Source organism: Oncorhynchus masou, chromosome 26, assembly GCF_036934945.1.
Source record: "Oncorhynchus masou masou isolate Uvic2021 chromosome 26, UVic_Omas_1.1, whole genome shotgun sequence".
NCBI lineage: Eukaryota > Metazoa > Chordata > Actinopteri > Salmoniformes > Salmonidae > Oncorhynchus > Oncorhynchus masou.
In genome coordinates, this window is record NC_088237.1 from 8,240,888 (window position 1) to 8,268,615 (window position 27,728).

General features: G+C 43.3%; 1 protein-coding gene across 1 annotated transcript in view; it reads right to left on the bottom strand.

Moving 5' to 3' along the window:
• LOC135514715 (copine-8-like) overlaps positions 1–27,728 on the bottom strand; it is a 125,340-nt gene that overhangs the window by 47,447 nt on the left and 50,165 nt on the right. The window contains 2 exon segments of the mRNA XM_064938257.1: positions 19,537–19,613; positions 25,474–25,513. Coding sequence (XP_064794329.1) covers positions 19,537–19,613; positions 25,474–25,513 — 117 coding nt within the window.

A 27,728-nucleotide genomic window follows, 5' to 3' on the forward strand; every position in this document is an offset into this window, starting at 1 on the left:
AGTCAACCTACTGTGTGTGTTGACATTCATATTGCAATATACAGTCTTTATCTATGGTCTTGGGTCATCAGCCTTCTCAGTGACACCCAGAGAACACAACTGTGACATGTCAAAATGCTGATTTTTGAATTGTACATGTGATCTATATTAAAGGACACTTTATTTAACATAAACAGGCTTTTACAATTCAATATTGGTACCCAATAAGTTAGTTTTAACAGTGGTCAAGTAGGCTACTGTGACTATTTGATCCTAATGTAGGCTTACATTAGGTGAAGCTTTGCTTTATCTTGGCCAGGTCGCAGTTGTAAATGAGAACTTGTTCTCAACTAGCCTACCTGGTTAAATAAAGGCGAAATCATTTAAAATATTTTTTTTTTACCAGAGTAGCCTACCATAAATAACAATGGAGAAAATGCATTCCATTTCATTAACATGGAAATAGCTGTTCTATCGTTCAGACTACAGTAGCAGCCAATGTACTCCCCCATTGCTAACTACAAATGATCTAGAACTGGGTTAATAACTCACTAGCAAAGGATATGAACAAATGTGCACACGTCGCTACATGCAGCTCTCGCTTTGATCTCAAAACAAGTGCATCTGCTCATACTGTAAAAACAGTACAGTTCAAAGTGAATGGCACAGATCCATATACAGTGGGGCCAAAATACCAGCAACAGTGTGTGAAAACCTTGTGAAGACTTACAGAAAACGTTTGACCTCTGTCATTGCCAACAAAGGGTATATAACAAAGTATTGAGATAAACTTTTGTTATTGACGAAATACTTATTTTCCACCATAATTTGCAAATACATTCATTAAAAATCCTACAATGTGATTTTCTGGATTTTTTTTCTTCTCATTTTGTCTGTCATAGTTGAAGTGTACCTATGATGAAAGTTACAGGCCTCTCATCTTTTTAAGTGGGAGAACTTGCACAATTGGTGGCTGACTAAATACTTTTTTGCCCCACTGTATGCTGCTGCCCTCAGTGGCCACCTGGGCTGGAATAACACATTATGGCCTTTCTCTTGCATTTCAAAGATCATAGCACAAAAAAAATACCCAAAGAACAGTTGGTTTATTTCTTTGTATTATCTTTTTACCAGATCTATTGTGTTACATTCTCCTACATTCTTTTCACATTTCCACAAACTTCAAAGTGTTTCCTTTCAAATAGTACTAAGAATATGCATTTCCTTGCTTCACGGCCTGAGTTACAGGCAGTTTGATGTGTCGTTTTAGGTGAACATTGAAAAAAAGGGGCGGATCCTTAAGTGGTTTTAATGGAATATGTGAAAATGAATCATCATAAACACCTTAAGAAGTAAATGCTCTCTCGGTCACTATCACCTCTCTTCTGCTCATAAACGTATCTTCTTTTCTCATCTCTCCCCTTCTCTCGCTCTTTCTCCTTTATCTCGCATTCTCTTTCGTTCTCCTTCACCACCCCCTCCTTGGTCTGTGTGTATTCAGAATCAACACTTCGAAAACTTCTAATCAAGACGCATGGATTTGCAATCAGTGTCAGGAGAAAGAGAAGCAGAATCGTAGCAACCTGTGGCGTTACTGGGGGGGGTATTAGCATACGATGCGCCTGCAATTATCTTCCCCTTCCCCCTTGGAGAGACGAGAGGCCTGAAGGGAATAACAATTATCATTAGACAACACATCCTGAGCCAGGGAAATCAATGTACAGTGTGTATTCTACTCTTTTCACCCCCAGTAGAGATACGCAGGTGAGGCCTTGGAAAGGCTGGCATTTTTAACTGAGCCAGTTAGCCCTATTCAATATCACAAAGACACTGTCATATTAACACAGTTGAGCTACTTTCCCTGATTCAGCTCAACACAATGAGGGTCTTATTCTCTGAAGACCAGACCCGGCAACAGGATAAAGTGACTAAGGGGGCAGTTGAAATCGGCAAGGTAATTATATTGAATTCTGCTTATATCACGCAAACCACAATAAAGTACAAATGCAGAGACTCAGAGGTCAAGATAATTGTGTGCTTTTGAAGTGACAGGATGGCTCGACATCTGTAGCCTACCTCTGCCGCATAAAATAGGGGCCTTCTAGCAGTAGTATGGACAAACATTCAGCAGGAGGCAGACAGGTAGAGGCGCAAATAAGTTTTGGATGTATTTACACAGAGCTGGTGTTTAATATTTACAAATATACAATACCAGTCAAAAGTTTGGACACGCCTACTCATTCCAAAGTTAGTCTTTATAGTGAATACATCAAAACTATGAAATAACACATGTGTAATCACGTAGTAACCAAAAAAATGTTATACAAATCAAAATATGTTTTATATTTTAGATTTTTCAAAGTAGCCAACCTTTGCCTTGATGACAGCTTTGCACAGTCCTGGCATTCTCTCAACCAGCTTCATGAGGAATGCTTTTCCAACAGTCTTGAAGGAGTTCCACATACAGTGAGGGAATAAAGTATTTCATCCCCTGCTGATTTTGTACATTTGCCCACTGACAAAGAAATGATCAGTCTATAATTTTAAATGGTAGGTTTACTTGAACAGTGAGAGACAGAAAAACAAAACAAAAATCCAGAAAAACGCATGTCAAATATAACCACTGCGCCACCCGGGAGTCTCTTCTTCTTATTGATGTCCTTTAGTCATGGTTTCTTTGCAGTAATTTGACCGTGAAGGCCTGATTCACGTCTCCTCTGAACAGTTGATGTTGAGATGTGTCTGTTGCTTGAACTCATAAGCATTTATTTGGGGTGCAATTTCTGAGGCTGGTCACTATCATGAAATTATTCTCAGCAACAGAGGTAACTGGGTCTTCCTTTCCTGTGGCGGTCCTCATGAGAAGTTTCGTCATTTCTGGTCACAACTTGCAGACTTGTTTACGTGTTGCTGTGCGTTTTGTTGCCAACCTATTTTGCTACCTGACAACTTTACGGTTTTTACTTTTTAATTACCGTTTATATTTTTGTTTTTTCCCCTCAACTTTTTCACTCTGGACGCTTTATCTGGACATGGTTCGTCAGGACCTCCAACAGCCGAAGCTAAGTAGTAACATTAACATGATGCCTTCTAATTGCAGTCGCTGTACTCATAATATACAGGAGAACGATTGCCTTACGGCGAGGATAGCGGTGCTTCAAGCCCAGCTTCAGACGCAATCATTAGGCAAGGGTAATTTCAGTGTGGGAAAGGATGAAACAGCGTCTGTGCCACCAGTAAGTACAGATAGTAGTATAAATCCACTGGCATAGTCCCTGCAGCCGGACAACTTTCTCATGGTTTCTGGAAGGAAATGCTGTAGGAACGCTCAACCGGTGTCGCTCATTCAGCCGACAGAAACTTTCAACCGGTTTTCCCCATTAGGCAGCGAGTCGGAGTCAGAGGCCGAGTCTTCTCTGGTCTCTACTCTTCCCGTTACGGGGTCTGAGATGCCAAAACTTCCCACCATTAGCTCTGACAAATTGAAAACTCTAGTCATTGGCGACTCCATTACCCGCAGTATTAGACTTAAAACGAATCATCCAGCGATCATACACTGTTTACCAGGGGGCAGGGCTACCGACGTTAAGGCTAATCTGAAGATGGTGCTGGCTAAAGCTAAAACTGGCGAGTGTAGAGAGTACAGAGATATTGTTATCCACGTCGGCACCAACGATGTTTGGATGAAACAGTCAGAGATCACCAAGCGCAACATAGCTTCTGCGTGTAAATCAGCTAGAAAGATGTGTCGGCATCGAGTAATCGTCTCTGGCCCCCTCCCAGTTAGGGGGAGTGATGAGCTCTACAGCAGAGTCTCACAACTCAAATGCTGGTTGAAAACTGTTTTCTGCCCCTCCCAAAAGATAGAATTTGTAGATAATTGGCCCTCTTTCTGGGACTCACCCACAAACAGGACCAAGACTGACCTGCTGAGGAGTGACGGACTCCATCCTAGCTGGAGGGGTGCTCTCATCTTATCTACCAACATAGACAGGGCTCTAACTCCTCTAGCTCCACAATGAAATAAGGTGCAGGCCAGGCAGCAGGCTGTTTGCCAGCCTGCCAGCTTAGTGGAGTCTGCCACTAGCACAGTCAGTGTAGTCAGCTCAGCTATCACCATTGAGACCGTGTCTGTGCCTCGACCAAGGTTGGGCAAAACTAAACATGGCGGTGTTCGCCTTAGCAATCTCACTAGGATAAAGACCACCTCCATTCCTGTCATTATTGAAAGAGATCATGATACTTCACATCTCAAAATAGGGCTACTTAACCTGTTGATGCTCTGGGGGCGCTATTTCATTTTTGGATGAAAAACGTTCCCGTTTTAAACAAGATATTTTGTCACAAAAAGATGCTCGACTATGCATATAATTGATAGCTTTCGAAAGAAAACACTCTGACGTGTCCAGAACTACCAAGATATTTTCTGTGCGTGCCCTAGAACGTGAGCTTCAGGCAAAACCAAGATGAGACGGCATCCAGGAAATGAGCAGGATTTTTGAGGCTCTGTTTTCCATTGTCTCCTTATATGGCTGTGAATGCGAGAGGAATGAGCCTGCCCTTTCTGTCGTTTCCCAAGGTGTCTGCAGCATTGTGACGTATTTGTAGGCAGATCATTGGAAGATTGACCATAAGAGACCACATTTACCAGGTGTCCGCCCGGTGTCCTGCGCCGAAATTGGTGCGCAAAAGTCAGCTGCCAGTATTTTTCCATGGGATACAGAGAGGAAAGCAAGCTTCCACGAACTGCATATCAATGAAGAGATATGTGAAAAAACACCTTGAGGATTGATTCCAAACAACGTTTGCCATGTTTCGGTCGATATTATGTAGTTAATTCGGAAAAAGTTTTACGTTGTAGGTGACTGAATTTTCGGTTCGTTTCGGTAGCCAGACGCAATGTAGAAAACGGAACGATTTCTCCTACACACAGACGCTTTCAGGAAAAACTGTGCATTTGGTATGTAACTGAGAGTCTCCTCATTGAAAACATCAGAAGCTCTTCAAAGGTAAATGATTTTATTTATTTGGTTATCTGGTTTTTGTGAAAATGTTGCGTGCTAAATGCTACTCAAAATGCTTTGCATACTCTTACACAAATTAGTCAATTTCTATGGTTCAAAAGCATATTTTGAAAATCTGAGATGACAGTGTTGTTAAGAAAAGGCTAAGCTTGAGAGCAGACGCATTATTTTCATTTTATTTGCGATTTTCAGAAATCGTTAACGTTGCGTTATGCTAATGAGCCTGAGGCTTTAGTCACGATCCCGGATCCGGGATGGGGAGTTCCAAGAGGTTGTTAGATCCTTTACTTTAAAGGCAATTATAGTCAATGAACTAATCACTGATCATAATCTTGATGATTGGCCTGACTGAAACATGGCTTAAGCCTGATGAATTTACTGTGTTAAATGAGGCCTCACCTCCTGGCTACACTAGTGACCATATCCCCCGTGCATCCCGCAAAGGCGGAGGCGTTGCTAACATTTACGATAGCAAATTTCAATTGCGCGTTGCTAACATTTACGATAGCAAATTTCAATTTCGTCTTTTGAGCTTCTAGTCATGAAATCTATGCAGCCTACTCAATCACTTTTTATAGCTACTGTTTACAGGCCTCCTGGGCCATATACAGCGTTCCTCATTGAGTTCCCTGAATTCCTATCGGACCTTGAAGTCATAACAGATAATATTCTAATCTTTGGTGACTTTAATATTCACATGGAAAAGTCCACAGACCCACTCCAAAAGGCTTTCAGAGCCATCATTAACTCAGTGGGTTTTGTCCAACATGTCTCTGGACCCACTCACTGTCACAGTCATACTCTGGACCTAGTTTTGTCCCATGGAATAAATGTTGTGGATCTTAATGTTTTTCCTCATAATCATGGACTATCGGACCACCATTTTATTACGTTTGCAATTGCAACAAATAATCTGCTCAGACCCCAGCCAAGGAACATCAAAAGTCGTGCTATAAATTCACAGACCACACAAAGATTCCTTGATGTCCTTCCAGATTCCCTCTGTCTACCCAAGGATGCCAGAGGACAAAAATCAGTTAACCACCTAACTGAGGAACTCAATTTAACCTTGCGCAATACCCTAGATGCAGTTGCACCCCTAAAAACATTTCTCATAAGAAACTAGCTCCCTGGTACACAGAAAATACCCGAGCTCTGAAGCAAGCTTCCAGAAAATTGGAACGGAAATGGCGCCACACCAAACTGGAAGTCTTCCGACTACCTTGGAAAGCAGTACCGAAGAGCCCTTACTGCTGCTCGATCATCCTATTTTTCTAACTTAATTGAGGAAAATAAGAACAATCCAAATTTTCTTTTTGATACGGTCGCAAAGCTAACTAAAAAGCAGCATTCCCCAAGAGAGGATGACTTTCACTTTAGCAGTGATAAATTCATGAACTTCTTTGAGGAAAAGATTATGATTATTAGAGAGCAAATTACGGACTCCTCTTTAAATCTGCGTATTCCTTCAAAGCTCAGTTTTCCTGACCCTGCACAACTCTGCCAGGACCTAGGATCAAGAGAGACGCTCAAGTGTTTTAGTACTATATCTCTTGACACAATGATGAAAATAATCATGGCTTCTAAACCTTCAAGCTGCATACTGGACCCTATTCCAACTAAACTACTGAATGAGCTGCTTCCTGTGCTTGGCCCTTCTATGTTGAACATAATAAACGGCTCTCTATCCACCAGATGTGTACCAAACTCACTAAAAGTGGCAGTAATAAAGCCTCTCTTGAAAAAGCCAAACCTTGACCCAGAAAATATAGAAAACTTTCGGCCTATATCGAATCTTCCATTCCTCTCAAATTTCAGAAAAGGCTGTTGCGCAGCAACTCACTGCCTTCCTGAAGACAAACAATGTATACAAAATGCTTCAGTCTGGTTTTAGACCCCATCATAGCACTGAGACTGCACTTGTGAAGGTGGTAAATTACATTTTAATGGCATCGGACCGAGGCTCTGCATCTGTCCTCGTGCTCCTAAGACCTTAGTGCTGCTTTTGATACCATCGATCACCACATTATTTTGGAGAGATTGGAAACCCAAATTGGTCTACACGGACAAGTTCTGGCCTGGTTTATCTGTCGGAAAGATATCAGTTTGTCTTTGTGAATGGTTTGTCCTCTGACAAATCAACTGTAAATTTCGGTGTTCCTCAAGGTTCCGTTTTAGGACTACATACATACATACATACATACATACACACACACACACACACACACACACACACACACACACACACACACACACACACACACACACACACACACACACACACACACACACACACACACACACACACACACACACACACACACACACACACACACACACACACACACACACACACACACACACACACATACACACATACACACATACATTACCTCTTGGGGATGTTATTCGAAAACATAATGTTAACTTTCACTGCTATGCGGATGACACACAGCTGTACATTTCAATGAAACATGGTGAAGCCCCAACCTGTTCTCTCTTCCCCCTCTGATATTGCCCTTGCTAGAAGCATGTGTTTCAGACATAAGGAAGTGGATGGCTGCAAACTTTCTACTTTTAAATTCGGACAAAACAGAGATGCTTGTTCTAGGTCCCAAGAAACAAAGAGATCTTCTGTTGAATCTGACAATTAATCTTAATGGTTGTACAGTCGTCTCAAATAAAACTGTGAAGGACCTCAGCGTTACTCTGGACCCTGATCTCTCTTTTGAAGAACATATCAAGACCATTTCAAGGACAACTTTTTTCCATCTACGTAACATTGCAAAAATCAGAAACTTTCTGTCCAAAAATTATGCAGAAAAATAAATCCATGCTTTTGTCACTTCTAGGTTAGACTACTGCAATGCTCTACTTTCTGGCTACCCGGATAAAGCACTAAATAAACTTCAGTTAGTGCTAAATACGGCTGCTAGAATCCTGACTAGAACCAAAAAATTTGATCATATTACTCCAGTGCAAGCCTCCCCACAATGGCTTCCTGTCAAAGCAAGGGCTGATTTCAAGGTGTTACTGCTAACCTACAAAGCATTACATGGGCTTGCTCCTACCTATCTCTCTGATTTGGTCCTGCCGTACATACCTACACGTACGCTACGGTCACAAGACGCAGGCCTCCTAATTGTCCCTAGAATTTCTAAGCAAACAGTTGGAGGCAGGGCTTTCTTCTATAGCGCTCCATTTTTATGGAGCGGTCTGCCTACCCATGTCAGAGACGCAAACTCGGTCTCAACCTTTAAGTCTTTACTGAAGACTCATCTCTTCAGTGGGTCATATGATTGAGTGTAGTCTGGCCCAGTAGTGGGAAGGTGAACGGAAAGGCTCTGGAGCAACGAACCACCCTTGCTGTCTCTGCCTGGCCGGTTCCCCTTTTCCACTGGGATTATCTGCCTCTAACCCTATTACAGGGGCTGAGTCACTGGCTTACTGGGGCTCTCTCATGCCGTCCCTGGAAGGGGTGCATAACCTGAGTGGGTTGATTCACTGATGTGGTCATCCTGTCTGGGTTGGCGCCCCCCCCTTGGGTTGTGCCATGGCGGAGATCTTTGTGGGCTATACTCAGCCTTGTCTCAGGATGGTAAGTTGGTGGTTGAAGATATCCCTCTAGTGGTGTGGGGGCTGTGCTTTGGCAAAGTGGGTGGGGTTATATCCTTCCAGTTTGGCCCTGTCCGGGGGTGTCTTTGGATGGGTCCACAGTGTCTGACCCCTCCTGTCTCAGCCACCAGTATTTATGCTGCAGTAGTTTGTGTCGGGGGGCTAGGGTCAGTTTGTTATATCTGGAGTACTTCTCCTGTCCTATTCGGTGTCCTGTGTGAATCTAAGTGTGCGTTCTCTAATTCTCTCCTCCTCTCTTTCTTTCTCTCTCTCGGAGGACCTGAGCCCTAGGACCATGCCCCAGGACTACCTGACATGATGACTCCTTGCTGTACCCAGTCCACCTGGCCGTGTTGCTGCTCCAGTTTAAACAGTTCTGCCTTATTATTATTGACCATGCTGGTCATTTATGAACATTTGAACATTTTGGCCATGTTCTGTTATAATCTCCACCCGGCACAGCCAGAAGAGGACTGGCGACCCCACACAGCCTGGTTCCTCTCTAGGTTTCTTCCTAGGTTTTGGCCTTTCTAGGGAGTTTTTCCTAGCCACCGTGCTTCTACACCTGCATTGCTTGCTGTTTGGGGTTTTAGGCTGTGTTTCTGTACAGCACTTGTGACATCAGCTGATGCAAAAATGGCTTCATAAATACATTTTATTGACTACACACACAGCGGCATACTCTGGCCATTGTGCTGACACAGCGCAGCTGCTCATTTTTTAGGGGGTGGCACAATCTGTCTTGTCACTTGTACTTTAAAAAAAATATTTTTATATAGGTACAAATTTAAACTGAGTCGGCTAAGGTTGGGGGCACAAATTTAAACTGAGGCCCCCTTTCGCCCCCAGGTGGAGCCGGGTACGCTCAACAAATACTCAGGCAGTCATTATTTTCTGTCCTCACTACTACTACAACCTCAAACATCTTTCCAAGCACAGTTCCAGCAATGTAGGTATTTTAGTAACAAGGCCAGCAGAGTACAGCTTGGCTTGGCTCAGCAGTTTGAAAAGGGTATTGCTGCGGTCTCTGTCTCTCCCTCCTTCTCACAACAGCAGTCTATATTAAAGCCATATAACTTTTCTCTAGTCTCCTACAACCTCATGTCCTGTATTAAATTAATACTAAAGAGATTTTATTGATAATATTATGGAAATGGCATGCAAATTGCTCCGGCAGAATTGACTTAACTCAAGAGCTGTTTTCAATTTAATAAAAAAAATGAAAAAAGAGGAGCGGTTTGTTAATTGAGGGATAATTTAGTAAAAAAAGTATTCACATTTATTCTTGAAATACCTTCAATACACTGTTTGAGTAGTAGATTGAGCTTCCTATCCAGGGTGTGTACTTATCCACAGTTTTACTGTTTACCCATTTATCCCTTCTTTATTTCAAAAAACTATTGACCTGGGAGCACTAGGGCTCTTGTGATATCATAGGATGAGAACCCTGCTCACCTCCCCCGGGAACACTTGAATAGAGAGTTTGGCACCTGTCGGGCGTTTCTCGCTCAGTGTTCCCTCATCATTGAGCTGCAGCCCTCCTCCTTCCCCTTGGACCACTCTAAGATAGCGTACCTCATCACGCTGATGTCCGGGAGGGCTCTCGCCTGGGCTACGGCAGTATGGGAACAACAGTCAGCCATTTGCTTCAGTCTGGAGGAGTTTGTGGCGGAGGTGAAGAAAGTTTGATGCGCCATCGTCCGGGAGAGAGGCTGCCCGGAAGTTTCTCCAGCAAGACTTCCGCAGTGTGGCAGACTATGCAGTGGATTTCTGCACATTGGCAGCTGAGAGTGCCTGGAATCCAGGATCGATGTTCGACATGTTCCTGCACGGAGTATCGGAGGAAGTAAAGGACGAGCTTGCAGACCGGGAACCACCGACGGCTCTCGACTTGCTCATTGCCTTGACCATTCGGATCGATGTGCGACTACGGGAGTGAAGGAAGGAGAGGAGGTTCGATTTCTCTCGCCTGCCCAAGGCTTTCAACTCGCCTCCGAGACATCCCGGAAGACCCTGATGGCTCCGTTGCCGAGGAACCAGAGGCTACCCGAGTTCCCCCGAGAGTCTCCAAAGTCTGCCAATTCACCTCTTCCCGAGCTGATACAACTAGGCAGAGCTAGGCTGTCCCTAGCCGGAGAGTTATACAGGCTTCACAAGAAGACTTGTATTGTGGGACTACTGGTCATTTCGTGGCCACATGTCCACAAAAAAAACAAAAAAAAACAGGCTCACCGGTAGGAGCAAGTACTCTGGTGGAACATTTTGTCTTCCTTTTGGTGGCATACCATGGTTCCTGACGTCTCTGCGGTTGTCGCCACATGCACGATCTGTGCGCCGAACACGATTCCCCGGCAAGCTTTGGCTGGTCTCCTTCCACCTCTGCCTGTTCCTCATCGTCCCTGGTCTCACATATCCCTGGACTTTGTCACCGGTCTCTCACCCTTTCTCGCTCTCTCTATCAGTGATTATTACTATTACAGCAAAGTAAACAATCAATAACTGTACATGTACCTAAACAGCTTTGTGCTGTATTATCTAATGCATGCATACAGCATATTTTATTCAGAATTATGATAATTACCTATCCATCAAACATCGACTATGACTGAATCAGAAGTGTGTGTGTCAGAGCTCTGTGTAAGATGACTACGCAAACAATTTGGAATTTCCAACACATTGTTGCTTATAAAAACAAGAAGCAATGCAGTCAGTCTTTCCTCAACTTTTAGCAAAAGCAAATGTGCCGCTATTTTCTGAGCCAGCTGTAGCTTATTTTAGTTTTTATTTAAGCTTTATTTAACCAGGAAGGGCTCATTGAGATTTAAATTAAATTTTTCAAGAGCATCCTGGCCAAGATAGGCAGCACCAAGTAATCAAACATTACAGACAAACAACATGAAAAACGACAAGTAAATCTAGTAAAAACTATAGAATTCACAAGAGTATAACAAAATCAAAAACAGCAAAATAAAAACATTGACAGGTCAGGGAATCAGTCTCAAGATCATTCATCAGTGTTTTAAAAATAGCAATCGGGACAAGTTCTTCCAGATTAAAAGTATTTTGTAAGGCGTTCCAAGACGATGGCGCAGAGTACATAAAAGCTCTTTTACCAAATTTTGTTCGGACATTTGGAACAGTTAGCAGGATAAAGTCCAGCGAACGAAGAGAGTAGCCACCACATTTCTGAACAATAAAAATGCCCAAATAAAAAGGTAGTAAACCCAAAATGGCTTTGTAAATAAAAGTATACCGGCAACTGAGCCTACAAGTGACTAGGTCCTTCTTCGCAGCACTTGACCATATGACTGGACAATAAACAAGATAAGCTAAAACTAGAGCCTGCAGAACCTGAATATGACTGCACGTCACATAGTGTGTATTGACATTCATTGGGGATCAATGATCAGTCTACTCAATGCCCAAGATATTTTTTCCCAATGTCCTCAGAGTTATCAGACTCCAAAACATCCACGCAGTATTGTTTTTCCTCTTGAATAGTGTTCAATACACATAGGTTGACAATACATGTGGCTCAATTCACGGTTGTTTCAGAGTCCCCCAACAAGAGCTACGACGCTAATGTTCACTGGGTGCCACTGAGTAGACCGATACACCATGTCATTGATCCACAATCCATTGGTAAGGCTCTATAAGTATGCCCCCAATGCAATTCTAAAGTATAATACATCCAGTGTTATTTCAACAGATTTCTGTCAAATTAACAAATTGTCTTTTGTTGATTTTATATATAACCACATTCCAACCTCATTTAGCATGATCTATTCAATTATGGCATAATTCTACTATTTGTATTCATTTGCATCACTGAAAATGACATCCTTTTATTTTGTAGGCTAGCTGCAAAGTCCACTATTGTGGCTAATCCTTATTGTGGCTAGCTTCACATAGATGGGACCGACCACCATTAATCAAATAAGAACTGTCTTGTAAATTAGGGTTATTTTAGATGACACCTAGCTATATAGTTAGCTAGCTAACTATATAGCTACTGAAACAGATGTCGTTTTGCTATTTTTTGGGGGAAGAACATTGTTTGCATCCATGAGCAAGCTAGCTTATTTTATGACCAGCACTGTGTGTGCGTGTGTGTGTGTGTGTAACCTTTATTTCACTTGGCAAGTCACTTAAGAACAAATTCTTCCTATGGGACTCCCAATCACGGCCAGATGTGATAGAGCCTGGATTTGAACCAGGGACTGTAGTGACGCATCTTGCACTGAGATGCAGTGCCTTAGACCGCTGCGTCCATGTGTGTTAATGATTTAACCTGTGTGGGATAGGGGGCAGTATTTTCAGGTTCGGATGAAAAGCGTGCCCAGAGTAAACTGCCTGCTACTCAGGCCCAGAAGCTAATATATGCATGGTATTAGTAGATTTGGATAGAAAACACTCTGAAGTTTCTAAAACTGTTTGAATGATGTTTGTGAGTATAACAGAACTCATAAGGCAGGCGAAAACCTGAGAAAAATCCAACCAGGAACTGGGAAATCTGAGGTTTGTAGTTTTTAAAATTCTTTGCCATTCCAATATAGAGTGTAAATGGGGTCGTTATGCAATTCCATAGGCTTCCACTAGATGTCAAAAGTCTTTAGAACTTTGTTTGAGGCTTCTACTGTGAAGTGGGGGCGAATGAGAGGGGATTGAGCCAGGTGTCTGGCAGAGTGCCACAGGCTCGTGAGGCGCGGTCACGAGAGTTAGCTCTTGTTCCATTGCTGTTCTACAGACAATGGAATTCTCCGGTTGGAACATTATTGAATAGTTATGATAAAAATATCCTAAAGATTGATTCTATACTTAGTTTGACAAGTTTCTACAACCTGTAATATAACTTTTTGAACTTTTTGTCTGACGTTCGGCTGGACCTAAACGCGCGTTTGGATTTGTTTACCAAATGCCCTTACAAAAGAAGCAATTTGGACATAAATGATTAACTTTATCGAACAAATCAAACATTTATTGTGGAACTGGGATTCCTGAGAGTGCATTCTGATGAAGATCATCAAAGGTAAGTGAATATTTATAATGCTATTTCTGACTAATGTTGACTACACAATATGGCGGATATCTTTTTGGCTGCTTTGTTGTCTGAACGCTGTACTCAGATTATTGTTTTTGGTTTATGGTTTGCTTTTTCCGTAACATTTTTTAAAAATCTGACACCGTGGTTGCATTAAGGAGAAGTATCTCTCTAATTCCATGTATAACACTGTATTTTTAATCAACATTTATGATGAGTATTTCTGTAAATTGATGTGGCTCACCGCATATTTTAGAACTACTGAGCGTAACGCGCCAATGTACAATGAGATTTTTTTATACAAATATGCACTTTAGCGAACATGCATGTATTGTGTAACATGAAGTCCTATGAGTGTCATCTGATTAAGTTCATCAAAGGTTAGTGATTCATTTGATCTCTATTTGTGCTTTTTGTGACCCCTCTCTTTGGCTGGAAAAATGGCTGTGTTTTTCTGTGACTTGGTGGTGACCTAACATAATCGTTTGTGGTGCTTTCGCTGTCCAGCCTTTTTGAAATCAAACACTGTTGCTGGATTAATGAGAATTTTATCTTTAAAATGGTGTAAAATGCTTGTATGCTTGAGGAATTTTAATTATGAGATGTTTGTTGTTTTGAATTTTGCGCCCTGCACTTTCACTGGCTGTTGGCGAGTTGGGACGCTACCGTCCCACATTTCCCAGATAGGTTAACAGTTCTAACAGACAGCTTCTTAACAGGTGCATGTTTATCAATAATTGGAAGAAGCAATTTCATAAATCATCAAGTTCAGCATCTGGATACTCCTCATTAATCACATCAGACCCACAAATATTTTGAACATCATACACATAAGAGTCACAGCAAAATCTTTTGTAATATTTCTTATACACTATTTTAGGCCCAGCTTTTGGAACCTTGGCTTTCCTGGATATAGCCAATGGTGTATCAGTGAGTATCCAATGGCTACGTATACAGCTTTAGAACAAAGTTGTAAAGTATTACAATTATGATCAATACACGTGGATGATCTTGTTCCTGTAGTGTTTGTAAACACCCTGGTAGGTTGATTAATAACCTGAACCATATTACAGGCACTGGTTACCGTTATAAGCTTCCTCGAGCAGGCAGCTTGAAGAAAACCAGTCAATATTCAGTTCCCCAAGAAAGAAGACCTCTCTGTTTATATCACTTACCATCAAGCATTTCATTCACATTATCTAGATACTGACTGTTAGCACTTGGTGGTCTAGAACAACACCATAAAAGAATAGCGCTGAATTAAAAATGTTTTAACTCATTACTGATAAGGGATCATGCGTAAATAAGAACATTTCGACAGAGGGATTACTGACATTGTTTTGCACTTTTGAAAGGTCTCTGAAAGGGCCAATACAACACAGTATCTACAAGTTTACTGAAATGACTATCACCATGGTGATTGCTATCCAGGAGGTGACAGGGGAATGTGTGTGTGTGCATGTGTATGTGTGTGTGTCAGCTTACGTACAACCTCTCCTCCCCCACCTGTAAAATGAAATGAATGCTATGTTGTAATAATTATAGTATTTTTATTGTATTACTAATAATAACATGTATGTTACAGGCATGTGTGTGTATGTGTGTGTGTTCATGTGAGCATGCATGTGTGTGTGGTTTGAAATGAGACCAAGAGTAGCACTCTGATGTGAGTAGGCCGTGCGGTGAAGAGCGTGGAGCACCCACAAGGGGTTGCCAGATTGGCCTTTGTTAATTATTTTAATTCCAGCTCATCACAGCTCTCTTCAACTGGCAAATCCTATTATAAAGACATACCCATTTAAAGAGATGCCAAGAAATTGCTTTCAGGCAGCTGATCTGAGCTTGAAGCAAGAGGATAGATTCTTCAAAAGTGCATGTGACTTTTTGAAAACGAGACTAAAGAAATGCACAATACATGAAGTTTGTACACGTGTGTGTATGTGTGCCAGGCACAGAACTTGCGGGGTGTGTGGGGGGGTCATAACCCTCCCATTATTTGAAACTGCCCCCCCCCCAAATAAAATACTATGAAGAATCTGATGTATTGGAAATAATTGATCATTAGAACGCATTTGTCAAAAGCCACAAAATACACTTGAATGGATTTCTGCAAATATGTAAACACCATGGGAGTTGGCTACTTCCAGACACAATTAAGAGAAGAGCTCATTCTGGCCATTCTAGTCGCCGTAGCAGAGCTGGTTAAGCTGTTTACATGTTACCGAGAGCGTTCTTGACTAACTATTACTTTTTTTTGCTTACGTTTACCGACACCGGTCATATTCGCCGGGTGTTGGGTGTTTGTAAATTCATCAGCTGTTCTGCGCTCTGGCACACTCAGACAAGAGTGCTCTGAAATCTGAGTAGATAGCATACCCTTTGCATTCACAAATTCACTATGGCTAACTGGATAACAGTCGTTCAAGTCCTTGCTAGATCTAGTTCTTGCTAAACCAAATGACACCTGCATCTCTAGCTGTTTATAGCCACTGAAAAATATTATGAGGGGAAAAAGATCAGTCACTCACCCACTCCTCCAATGGCATGACACGGCATCCTCCTGGCAGCTAGCTAGCTAATGTTAGGCTCCGTGTTTCTAGCTTGCTACGTATACAGATACACTAGCCTATTAGCCACGTTATGACTTACGTGATCCTTGCCCTTTACAGTTTGATTGTATTGACATTCCCAGCCTTAGTTACATTCGTCAGTTTTTGTCCAGAATATTGAGTCATTGAAATTGAAACAGTGCATCTCAAATGGAGATGAACTCTTTCAGATTTTTTACTGATATTATGATTGTCTGTCTGTTTCATATCTGCAAAGCAGTTAAAACACTGTCAGTTTCCACTTTAAGTCACCAGTTACTCTGTGTGCTAAACCTAAAATGTTTTTGCAATTGGAAGTAATAGTTGTACACTTCGATTGGGAAATGCTTAATGGTTGACTAATTATGTCTGAGTGTATAGACTGCTTATCCTTTAAAATCATGCTGTGTGCGACTACGGTCTTTGCCAAAAAGTTCCCAGAACAGCCCGCCCAGCGAAGGAAAGGCACCCTGTGTGAAAAATGAAATTTTAGTTATTATAGTAAAAAGGCACAAATTTGATGCTCTAAGTCCACAACAATGCTTAAACCATATCAATCTGATTGGGTGACCTTGTCAGGGCCTGGCTCCCCAGTGGTTGGAACTGTGTCCACCCAGGCCCACCCATGTCTACTCCCCTGAAGCAAACAGCGCATGATGACAATTGCACATCACAAATAGCCAAGTAACAAACACTGAGGACTACATTTTTTCAATACCTGGTTTGCATACCCATTGTTGCCTTAGTTAGCATTTACTGGTCGATATCATCAGTTGAAAAGTCTTTCCTACCCTACCGGCTACCGATATCATTCTTCTATGAGCTGCTCGGTGCCAAAACCAGCAGAGTACTGCACTCCTGCTGTCCGCAGATTATATTCCGCTGAAACTAGGCTGTGTGCAGCGCGCATGAGAATATATTTCGCATGCTCTGCGATTGTGTAGACTACTTTGTGCATGATCTCTCTATTCTACTAAATAATTGATTAGTCATATACCTCCACTACAATAATTAGATATGCATCAGTATACACATCTTTCTCAGTGGGCAAAGTGGGAAGAGGCTTATACAGTACCTGCATATACCCTCCACTACACCACTGGCCCTTTGTGTTTTACAAACAGTGCCCTGTCCTCCATGAGTGTGATGTATTACGGTTGCTGTACTTTCAGAATCACAAACCTGTCACACACTGAAGTCCTATAGGTTCACCACTGTACTAACCTGTCACACACTGAAGACCTATAGGTTCACCACTATACTAACCTGTCACACACTGAAGACCTATAGGTTCACCACAGTACTAACCTGTCACACACTGAAGACCTATAGGTTCACCACAGTACTAACCTGTCACACACTGAAGTCCTATAGGTTCACCACTGTACTAACCTGTCACACACTGAAGACCTATAGGTTCACCACTATACTAACCTGTCACACACTGAAGGTCTATAGGTTCACCACTGTACTAACCTGTCACACATTGAAGGTCTATAGGTTAACCACTGTACTAACCTGTCACACACTGAAGACCTATAGGTTCACCACTGTACTAACATGTCACACTGAAGACCTGGATTGTGCAACATTTGCCCATTATTGCTAGACAACTATTTTCAGGTCTTGCCATAGATTTTCAAGCAGCGTTAAGTCAAATCTGTAATTTGGCCACTCAGGAAAATACTATCTTCTTGGTAAGCAACTCCAGTGTAGATTTGGCCTTGTGTTTTTTATACGTTATTGTCCTGCTGAAACCTGAATTAATCTGGTGGACAGCAGACTGAACCAGGTTTTCCTCTAGGATTTTGCCTTTGCTTAGCGCCATTACTTTTGTTTTTTATCCTGAAAAATGTTTGTAACGATTACAAGCATACCCATAACATGATACAGCCACTACTATGCTTAAAAATATGGAGAGTGATACTCAGTAATGTGTTGTATTGGAGTACAAACATAAGACTTTGTAATCCGGACAAAAAGTGAATTGCTTTGCCACATGTTTGAAGTATTACTTTAGTGCCTTATTGCAAGCAGGATGCATGTTTGGGAATAGTGGGAACAGTGGATTAACTGCCTGTTCAGGGGCAGAACGACAGATTTGTACCTTGTCAGCTCGGGGGTTTGAACTTGCAACCTTCCGGTTACTTGTCCAACACTCTAACCACTAGGCTACCCATGCTCAAAGGGATAGTGAATGTCTGCTTTATTTTTACCTATCTACCAATAGTTGCCCTTCTGTGTGAGCATTGGAAAACCTCCCTGGCCTTTGTGGTGTAATCTGTTTGAAATTCACTGCTCGACTGAGGGACCTTACAGATAATTGTATGTGTGGGGGTTCAGAGATGAGGTAGCCATTCAGAAATCATGCTAAACACTATTACTGCACACAGTCCAAGCAACTTCCTATGTGACTTGTTAAGCACATTTTTACTCCTGAACTTATTTAGGCTTGCATAACAAAGGGATTAAATACTTACTGACTCAAGACATTTCAGCTTTTCATTTTTAATTCATTTGTAAACCTTTCTAAAAACACAATTCCCCTTTGACATTATGGGGTACTGTGTGGAGGCCAGTGACACACAATCTCAATTTAACCCATTTTAAATTCAGGCTGTAACACAACAGAATGTGGGAAAGGTCAAGGGGTGTGGACACTTTCTGAAGGCACTGTATACATGGGAGAAAGTGTGTTTATTGGTATTTTTGTCTTCAAAAATATGACAATGAACTGAGACGTGCCAATAATAATACACATTTCATTGACATCCTACACGGTCTTGTATCTGGTGTGTCAGAGAGTGAAATGTCCACAATAAATATGCGCAAGTGATTGTGTGTGTGGATGTAAATATGTCAGAGTAAATGACAGGTGAGTGACAGCCATGAGAAGAAGATCAGGGGTCAGGGTTAAAGTGATGATGTAAAATGGTAAACCAGTTATAATTGTGTGTGTGTGGGTGTAAATTCTATAAATGGTCAGGTGAGTGAATACCATAAGAACTGGATCAGGGTTAGCCTGCATATAGAATCATTTGTATTTTGTTGCCAATTACACCATTTAGCATGTTATACCTTTGACATACAGTTGGTCGCGAGAAATAAACCCACTCTCCTGGTGTCATGCTCTACCAACTGAGCTACAAAGGACCATACTGTCTATGGGTTTGAGATGTGAGTGTAGTGATGTTGTATAGCATGGAGGCTGGAGGTTAGATTGCAACTGTATAATAGGGGTCAGAGGTTAGGGTTAATTGGTATAAAATGGAGGAACCGAGTTACTTACACGAGAGGTTTCTTCATGCGACTGCCCAGCGATCCCACCACCTCTCCCAACGTACAGAACGCTTGGCCAAGGAAGTCCTACAGAAATAGGAGACATACGAGTTTTTATATTAGGACACATTCTGGTGAAGTGGAAGATATAGGAGACACACACACACACACACACACACACGCGCACATGCATGGGTGCACACATCCACACAAACCACACACAGCGGACTGCCATCCAATAGTGCGCATAGAATACTCTATGAAACATGACATGTGATTCATTGTATTAATGTCAATGTTGGGGGAAGGAGGGAGGGAGAACACTTGTGATTCTTTTAGCCAGTGTCTGGAAAAACACCAACAATGGAATCTCACTGTCGTCTCCTCTGACCACAATGTCTACTATAATTAGTGTGTGCTGTATAATCCCTACACACTTTATAGCCCAGTTATATCCAGCGTGCTCCAGCAGCAAGACCTGGGTTCAAATACTATTTTAAATATTTTAAGCATTTGCTCTAGCCTGCCTGGGTTAGCAAATGATCAGTTTTAGGACTATTCTATTGATTCCATTTAGCCAAGGAATATCAATCAAACCTAGAAAAAGTATTTGTCTATCTGCCTCTCACATGTTAACACAGTACAGGTTAATCTCCAGTGGAATTCCCCAGAGGGATGGCCAGGGCTGGCTCAGCAGCCTCTAAAAACGGCCAAGTGTGTCATTCCCAGTCGGAGATTATTGATTTCATCCTGTTTTTTTATGCCTGAACGGGGGCAGAAGGAAGGAGAGAGCGAGGGAGCGGGGGCAGAAGGAAGGAGAGAGCGAGGGAGCGGGGGCAGAAGGAAAGAGAGAGCGAGGGAGGGGGGGGCAGAAGGAAGGAGAGAGCGAGGGCAGAAGGAAGGAGAGAGCGAGGGAGCGGGGGCAGAAGGAAGAGAGAGCGAGGGCAGAAGGAAGAGAGAGCGAGGGAGCGGGGGCAGAAGGATGGAGAGAGCGAGGGATTCATGAACGGGGCAGAAGGAAGGAGAGAGCGAGGGAGGGGGCAGAAGGAAGGAGAGAGAGCGGCGGGGGCAGAAGGAAGGAGAGAGCGAGGGAGCGGGGGCAGAAGGAAGGAGAGAGCAAGGGCAGAAGGAAGAGAGAGCAGAAGGAAGGAGAGAGCGGGGGCAGAAGGAAGAGAGAGCGAGGGAGCGGGGGCAGAAGGAGGAGAGAGCGAGGGAGCGGGGGCAGAAGGAAGAGAGAGCGAGGGAGCGGGGGCAGAAGGAAGAAGAGAGCGAGGGAGCGGGGGCAGAAGGAAGGAGAGAGCGAGGGCAGAAGGAAGAGAGAGCAGAAGGAAGGAGAGAGCGGGGGCAGAAGGAAGAGAGAGCGAGGGAGCGGGGGCAGAAGGAAGAGAGAGCGAGGGAGCGGGGGCAGAAGGAAGAGAGAGCGAGGGAGCGGGGGCAGAAGGAAGAGAGAGCGGCGGCAGAAGGAAGAGAGAGCGAGGGAGCGGGGGCAGAAGGAAGAGGGAGCGAGGGAGCGGGGGCAGAAGGAAGAGAGAGCGAGGGAGCGGGGGCAGAAGGAAGGAGAGAGAATTATGTTGTGGCCAGAGTGAACGTCTGTGAAATTGGGGGAGACAGTTCCACAATGGAGGACCAGTGAGAAAAGCCTGGTGACTAAGTGTGTGTGTGTGTGTGTGTGTGTGTGTGTGTGTGTGTGTGTGTGTGTGTGTGTGTGTGTGTGTGTGTGCTAGGGTCCCTGGTTGTAACTGCAACGTTAATGCAATGTGTTTTAAACAAACAGGACAGGCAGTGGATCAGGGGACATGGGCTTTAATATAGCGTTGCTATAGTACCAACACCAACAGGTAGAGGAGCATCTCTTGTACTCGCCACACTGAATTGTGTTTGCCATCCACCAAATCATTGTGGAAAAATTGCATTTCTTTTCCATGACTGCATACCATTGATGGCAAAGGTGATTGGCCCACATCACAGTGACCACGCCCCCTTTTATCCTTTCACCATGGAAAATATTACACACTGCTCACTGTGTGCACATTGTTAGAATACTAGTCTAAAACATTACCCAACAGATTATCAGCCACAGTCAGATCATGGTAAAATACAGCGTTGCATGACACATGTCATGTGACAAGCCAACATCTGAAGCCTGTCCAAATAACAGAAAAGGTATCGCTTAAGGTCAAACATATAATAACTCATTCCCATGTTCTCATTGTTTGTTTCTCTAATGACCTTTATCCTTCAGCGGTTGTTTGCCAAACAGAGTCTAAATCGGAATATGGGATTTCCCTGCAATGTGGGCAGACTAGTTTTCCCAATTTGCCAAAGCAAACACAGGACAGAGCAAATGGTGAAATGTGACTAAGATAAGATAGGACAGGGAAAGCAATGCTATATGAATCTAGTCAATCCTAGTATAAAGTGATAGGAGGAACATGAACATTTTGCTAATAGCAGGCTGAGCTTATGGTAGCCCGGGTATCCTGGAAGGATATTGACCTCATTCTGTCAGTAGAGGACGCCTGGTTATTCTTTAAAAAAGTGCTTTCCTCACTTTCCTCAGCATGCCTCATTCAAAAAAATGTAGAACCAGGAACAGATATAGCCCTTGGTTCTCTCCAGACCGGACTGCCCTTGACCAGCACAAAAACATCCTGTGGTGTACTGCATTAGCATCGAATAGTCCCCGCAATATGAATAGTCCCCGCAATATGCAACTTTTCATGGAAGTTCGGGACCAATATACACAGGCAGTTAGGAAAGCAAAGGCTAGCTTTTTCAAACAGAAATTTACATCCAGTAGCACAAACTCCCAAAATTTCTGGGTCACTGTAAAGTCCATGGAGAATAAGAGAACCTCCTCCCAGCTGCCCACTGCACTGAGGCTAGGAAACACTGTCACCACCGATAAATCCATGATAATTGAGAATTTCAAGAAGCATTTTTTCACGGCTGGCCATGCTTTTCACCTGGCTACCCCTAAACCTGTCGACAGCACCTGCACCCCCCACAGCAACTTGCCCAAGCCTCCCCATTTCTCCTTCACCCAAATCCAGATAGCCGATGTTCCCGAAAGAGCTGCAAAATCTGGACCCCTATAAAATCTGGACTCTATCTAAAATTATCAGCCGAAATTGTTGTAACCCCTATTACTAGCCTGTTCAACCTCTCTTTCGTATCGTCTGAGATCCGCAAAGATTGGAAAGCTGCCGTGGTCTTCCCCCTCTTCAAAGGGGGAGACACTCTAGACCCAAACTGCTACAGACCTATATCTATCCTACCCTGCCTTTCTAAAGGTCTTCAAAAGCCAAGTTACAGTCAAGGTTCTCCACACCGATCTCGACAAACCATTTCTGTATGGACCTCACTTTGTGCACGGGGGCATTGTCATGCTGAAACAGAGAAGGGCTTTCCCCAAACTGGTGCCACACGTTTGGAAGCACAGAATATTCTAGAATGTCATTGTATGCTGTAGCATTAAGATTTCCCTTCACTAAACTTTACAGTTAGAACTATGTATTGGGGGCAGGTAGCGTTCTCCTGGCATCCGCCAAACCCAGATATGTCCATTGGACTGCCAGAGAACACATTTCCACTGCTCCAGAGTCCAATGGTGCCTAGCTTTACACTACTGCAGCCGATGCTTGGCATTGTGCACGGTGATCTTAGGCTTGTGGGCGGCTGCTCGGCCATGGAAACCATTTCATGAAGCTCCCGACGAACAGTTATTGTACTGATGTTGCTTCAGAGGCAGTTTGGAAATCAGAAGTGAGTGTTGCAACCGAGGACAAAGGATTTTTTGATCTTCGGCACTCGGCGGTCTATGGACATTGCATGGCTGTGTGCATGGCTGTTTGGTCAGATAATGCAGATGCTAAGCTACAAGAATGTTTTTCTAGCACAGACTGGAATATGTTCTGGGATTCATCCGATGGCATTGAGGAGCATACGGCGAGTCACCGATTTCATCAATAAGTGCATCGATGACGTTGTCCCCACAGCGACCGTACGTACATACCCGAACCAGAAACCATGGATTATAGGCAACATCCGCACTGAGCTAAAAGGTAGAGCTGCCTCTTTCAAGGAGCGGGACACTAACCCAGACGTCCTTAAGAATTCCCCCTATGCCCTCCGGCGAAACATCAAAGAGGCAAAGAGTCAATAGAGGACCAAGATTGAATCCTACTACACTGGCTCTGACGCTCGTCAGATGTGGCTATTACAGACTACAAAAGGAAAACCCAACAGCGAGCTGCCCAGTGACATGAGACTAACAGACGAGCTAAATTAATTCTATGCAAGCAACATGGAAGCATGCATGAGAGCACCAGTTGTTCCGGACAACTGTGTGACCACGCTCTCTGTAGCCGATATGAGTAAGACCTTTAAACTGGTCGATATTAAAAAGGTCACAGGGCCAGACGTGTACCAGGACGTGTACTCTGAGCATGCGCTGGCCAACTGGCAAGTGTCTTCACTGACATATTCAACCTGTCCCTGACTGAATCTGTAATATCTACATGTTTTAAGCAGACCACCATAGTCCCTGTGCCCAAGAACACTAAGGTAACCTGCCTAAATGACTACCGACCTGTTGCACTCAGTTCTGTAGCCATGAAGTGCTTTGAAAGGCTGGTCATGGCTCACATCAATACCATAATCTCAGAAACCCTGGACTCACTCCAATATGCATATCGCCCCAACAGATCCACAGATGATGCAATCTCTATTGCACTACCCAGCTCCCTTTCCCACCTGGACAAAATGAATACCCATGTGAGAATGCTATATATTGGACTACAGCTCAGCATTCAACAACATAGTGCCCTCAAAGCCCATCACTAATCTAAGGACCCTGGAACTAAACACCTCCCTCTGCAACTGAATCCTGGACAACACATCTGGCAACCTGATCCTCAACACGGGAGTCCCTTGGGGGTGCGTGCTTAGTCCCCTCCTTTCATGACTCCAACACCATCATTAAGTTTGCCGACCACACAACGGTGGTAGGCCTAATGACCGACAACGATGAAACAGCCTATAGGGAGGAAGTCAGAGACCTAGCAGTGTGGTGCCTCGAGACTTCTTGTGTATGATGCTACAAGCTTGGCACACCTGTTTTTGGGAAGATACTCTTATTCTTCTCTGCAAATCCTCTCAAGCTCTGTCAGGTTGGATGGGGAGCGTCAGGTGTGTTAGAGTTGGGCTGGTATGAAATCCTGCACACATGCGATTCTTGCTCTAGGACTATTTCCATTCAACTTATTTTAATTCGATCTCTGAACAGGTGTCCAAGGCAAAAGTACAGACCTCAAACCCCTTGGGGGGAGCTAGCAGACAGAGACACATTAGTGGAACAGAATGGTGTGCAGAAGAGAGAATGGGACCACATGAATGAGCAATTCCCCGAGCGTGTGACAGGCACAGAGAGGGTCCTCGTGGTAAGACTGCAGCGGGTAATATGCCTCTCTTATTCTCAATTTTATAAGACAGATAAGATCAAAATAGATCCCACCGGGACGTGTGTGTGCCTGCCTGCCTACCGGTTTCTGTCTATCTAAATGTAAATCAAAAAATATCATTGTAAAAGAAGAATCAGGGTTTATTGTGTGTCAACAAAGACAGACTGATGGCATTCTTACATGAAATTACTGGTTTTGTTCACAGCGATGACAAGACAGGCGAGGGGCATGGAAGGTATAGAACACACAATGCATCACATGGAACTGAGAGTGAGTGAGTGCGTGAGATAGAGTGAGCGTACAGTTATGCTAAAACACACTGGCTGCCCAGGGGAGGTAACCCCACTATGAAATACTCAACCCAGTCATTACAGAACAGAGATTAACTGCTGTAGTAAGGGGGTGCTAATGACAATAGGATGAACCCCCAAAGCGTGCGTGCACACACACACACACACACACACACGGAAAGAAGAGAGACTTACATGTTTCGACAGGTTGGCGCTCTTTGAGTCGACGTCGTACCTGGAGAAGAGAAACACACACTGTTTAATGTGGCATGGAGATGACAGCAGTACAGCGAGGAGCAGCAGGTGATCTATAGAATGGGACAGTCAGACCGCTCAGTAAATGTATAAAGCAATGATGACACACAGAGCATTATTAACTCTTCTTGTGCTTTTCAATGATTTTATAGCATCCTGAAATGTCGAAGCGGTTGACTCCCTGGCCGTTTTAGTGTTTGTGCGTGTGCTTGTATTCTTGTACCAATACGAGTGTCTATCTGTGTCTGTGTGAGCCAGTTCGGGAAGAGGGTTCTTGTCCAACAGGGCTGCAATCAGCTGCAGTAATTTCACAGTCCAGTTCATGCTACACAGCTCCCAAAAATAGACGTCTATTTTTTTAGGTAATATTTGAAAGCTATTTTATGGAGACTGAGCCTCACGTAGTTGAGAGGAAAGCAGTGGTACAAAGACCCACTACTGTTGCCCCAGTGGTTTTTCTGACAGAGAGAACCACTACATTTAATCGAAACAAACCACCAAGGAGAGCAAACCAGTGCTCGTCGGCCTCTGGTTAAAGATGGTCTACAGTTGTTTCCCCTACATGCTAAATCGTGGCAATAAAACATTTTCAGTGTAAACTTAAACTAAAACCATATATAAATGATGTAGAAAATAAAATGGAGCACCGTATTTTTTTAAAAAGAGAAGATCACATTTGAGAACTAACAATCACCAAAATAAAAACTAGACTCAGGGAGAATCTAAAATTACAATAAAGTCATGGCATGGAGCCCCTATTGATTATGTTAGTCATTTAGATTTACAGGAAATTATAATTACAGGAAATGTGCTTTTAACAACAAAATGGTCCCGTCACTTGTTTTGTTATACAGCTGAGACTATTGAAGCATTGACCATTGAGTAGCTTTCCATATCCCACACTGGAGCGCGAACGACAAGGATGAGCAACACTGCCATACGTCATCAGCCATAGGACATAGAATCCATTTCAATCACATATTGGAACACCACCTCCCCACGATCACATAGGCCAGAAATAGACACCATTCTGTTGACAGAAAACAGTATGTGTGCCCGAGGGGAAATTGTGTATTCAAACAGGCCAGTGTTTTCATCCACTATCATCTATGTCCACGTTGTCTCTACAGGGTGGCCTTACTCAATTACACACATCAAACAACCAGTAGGCTCGGATTCTGTTGATGGGAGATGAGAGGGAATATCTCTCTCCGTGTGATACTCGTGGGTCTCTGGGCTCTAGTCCTGTGCCAGCCTCCCCTAACACACACAGACACACTCTCCCCGTCTAGCAAGCAGGACAGATTATGTGGCATACTGCCACTGTCAGGGAGATGGGATGGTGAATTGTCAGAATGAGCTCTGGGATGTTTGTTGTGTAACTCACAAGGCACTGGAGGCACAGCGGCTCTGATGTTCTATTCCATTGAACAGATCACTTACATTCATGAAAACAGAATTTCTTGAGACACACACCACAAGGCAAGTGTATTGCCTTTATTCAGCTGCCAAAACTGTCCCACAACACCTAAATCACACACACAAACACAGACTACCACGTGTGTGCGTGCGCATATTTGTGTACATTGTTTCTCCGTGATGTACAGTATGTGTGTGTGTGCGTGTGTCACACCTTGGTCTTAATATTTTGTGTTTTCGTTAATTAGTTGGTCAGGCCAGGGTGTGACATGGGTTTATGTTGTCGTATTTCGTAGTGGGGTTTTTTAGTTATTGGGATTGTGGCTGAGTAGGGGTGTTGCATAGGTTTGGCTGCCTGAGGCGGTTCTCAATCAGAGTCAGGTGATTCTAGTTGTCTCTGATTGGGAACCGTATTCAGGTAGCCTGGGTTTCACTTTGTATTTCGTGGGTGATTGCTCCGGTCTCTGTGTAGTTTCACCAGATAGGCTGTAATTAGGTTTCACGTTCCGTTTTTTTTTTTTTTTTTGTATTTGTATAGTTATTTCGTGTGTCACTTTTTTCATTAAAGTCATGAGTAACCACCACGCTGCATTTCGGTCCGACTCTCTTTCTACAAACGAAGAACGTCGTTACAGCGTGTTTGCGTGCGGGTGTGCGCAGGGCTGTTGCCGTATTACCGCCACACTGGCAGTCATGAGTCATGACCGCAGTTTTATTCTATGTGACTGCTGAGTCACGGTAATCTCCTCTTATTTACTCTGGCCATGCGTTGGTAG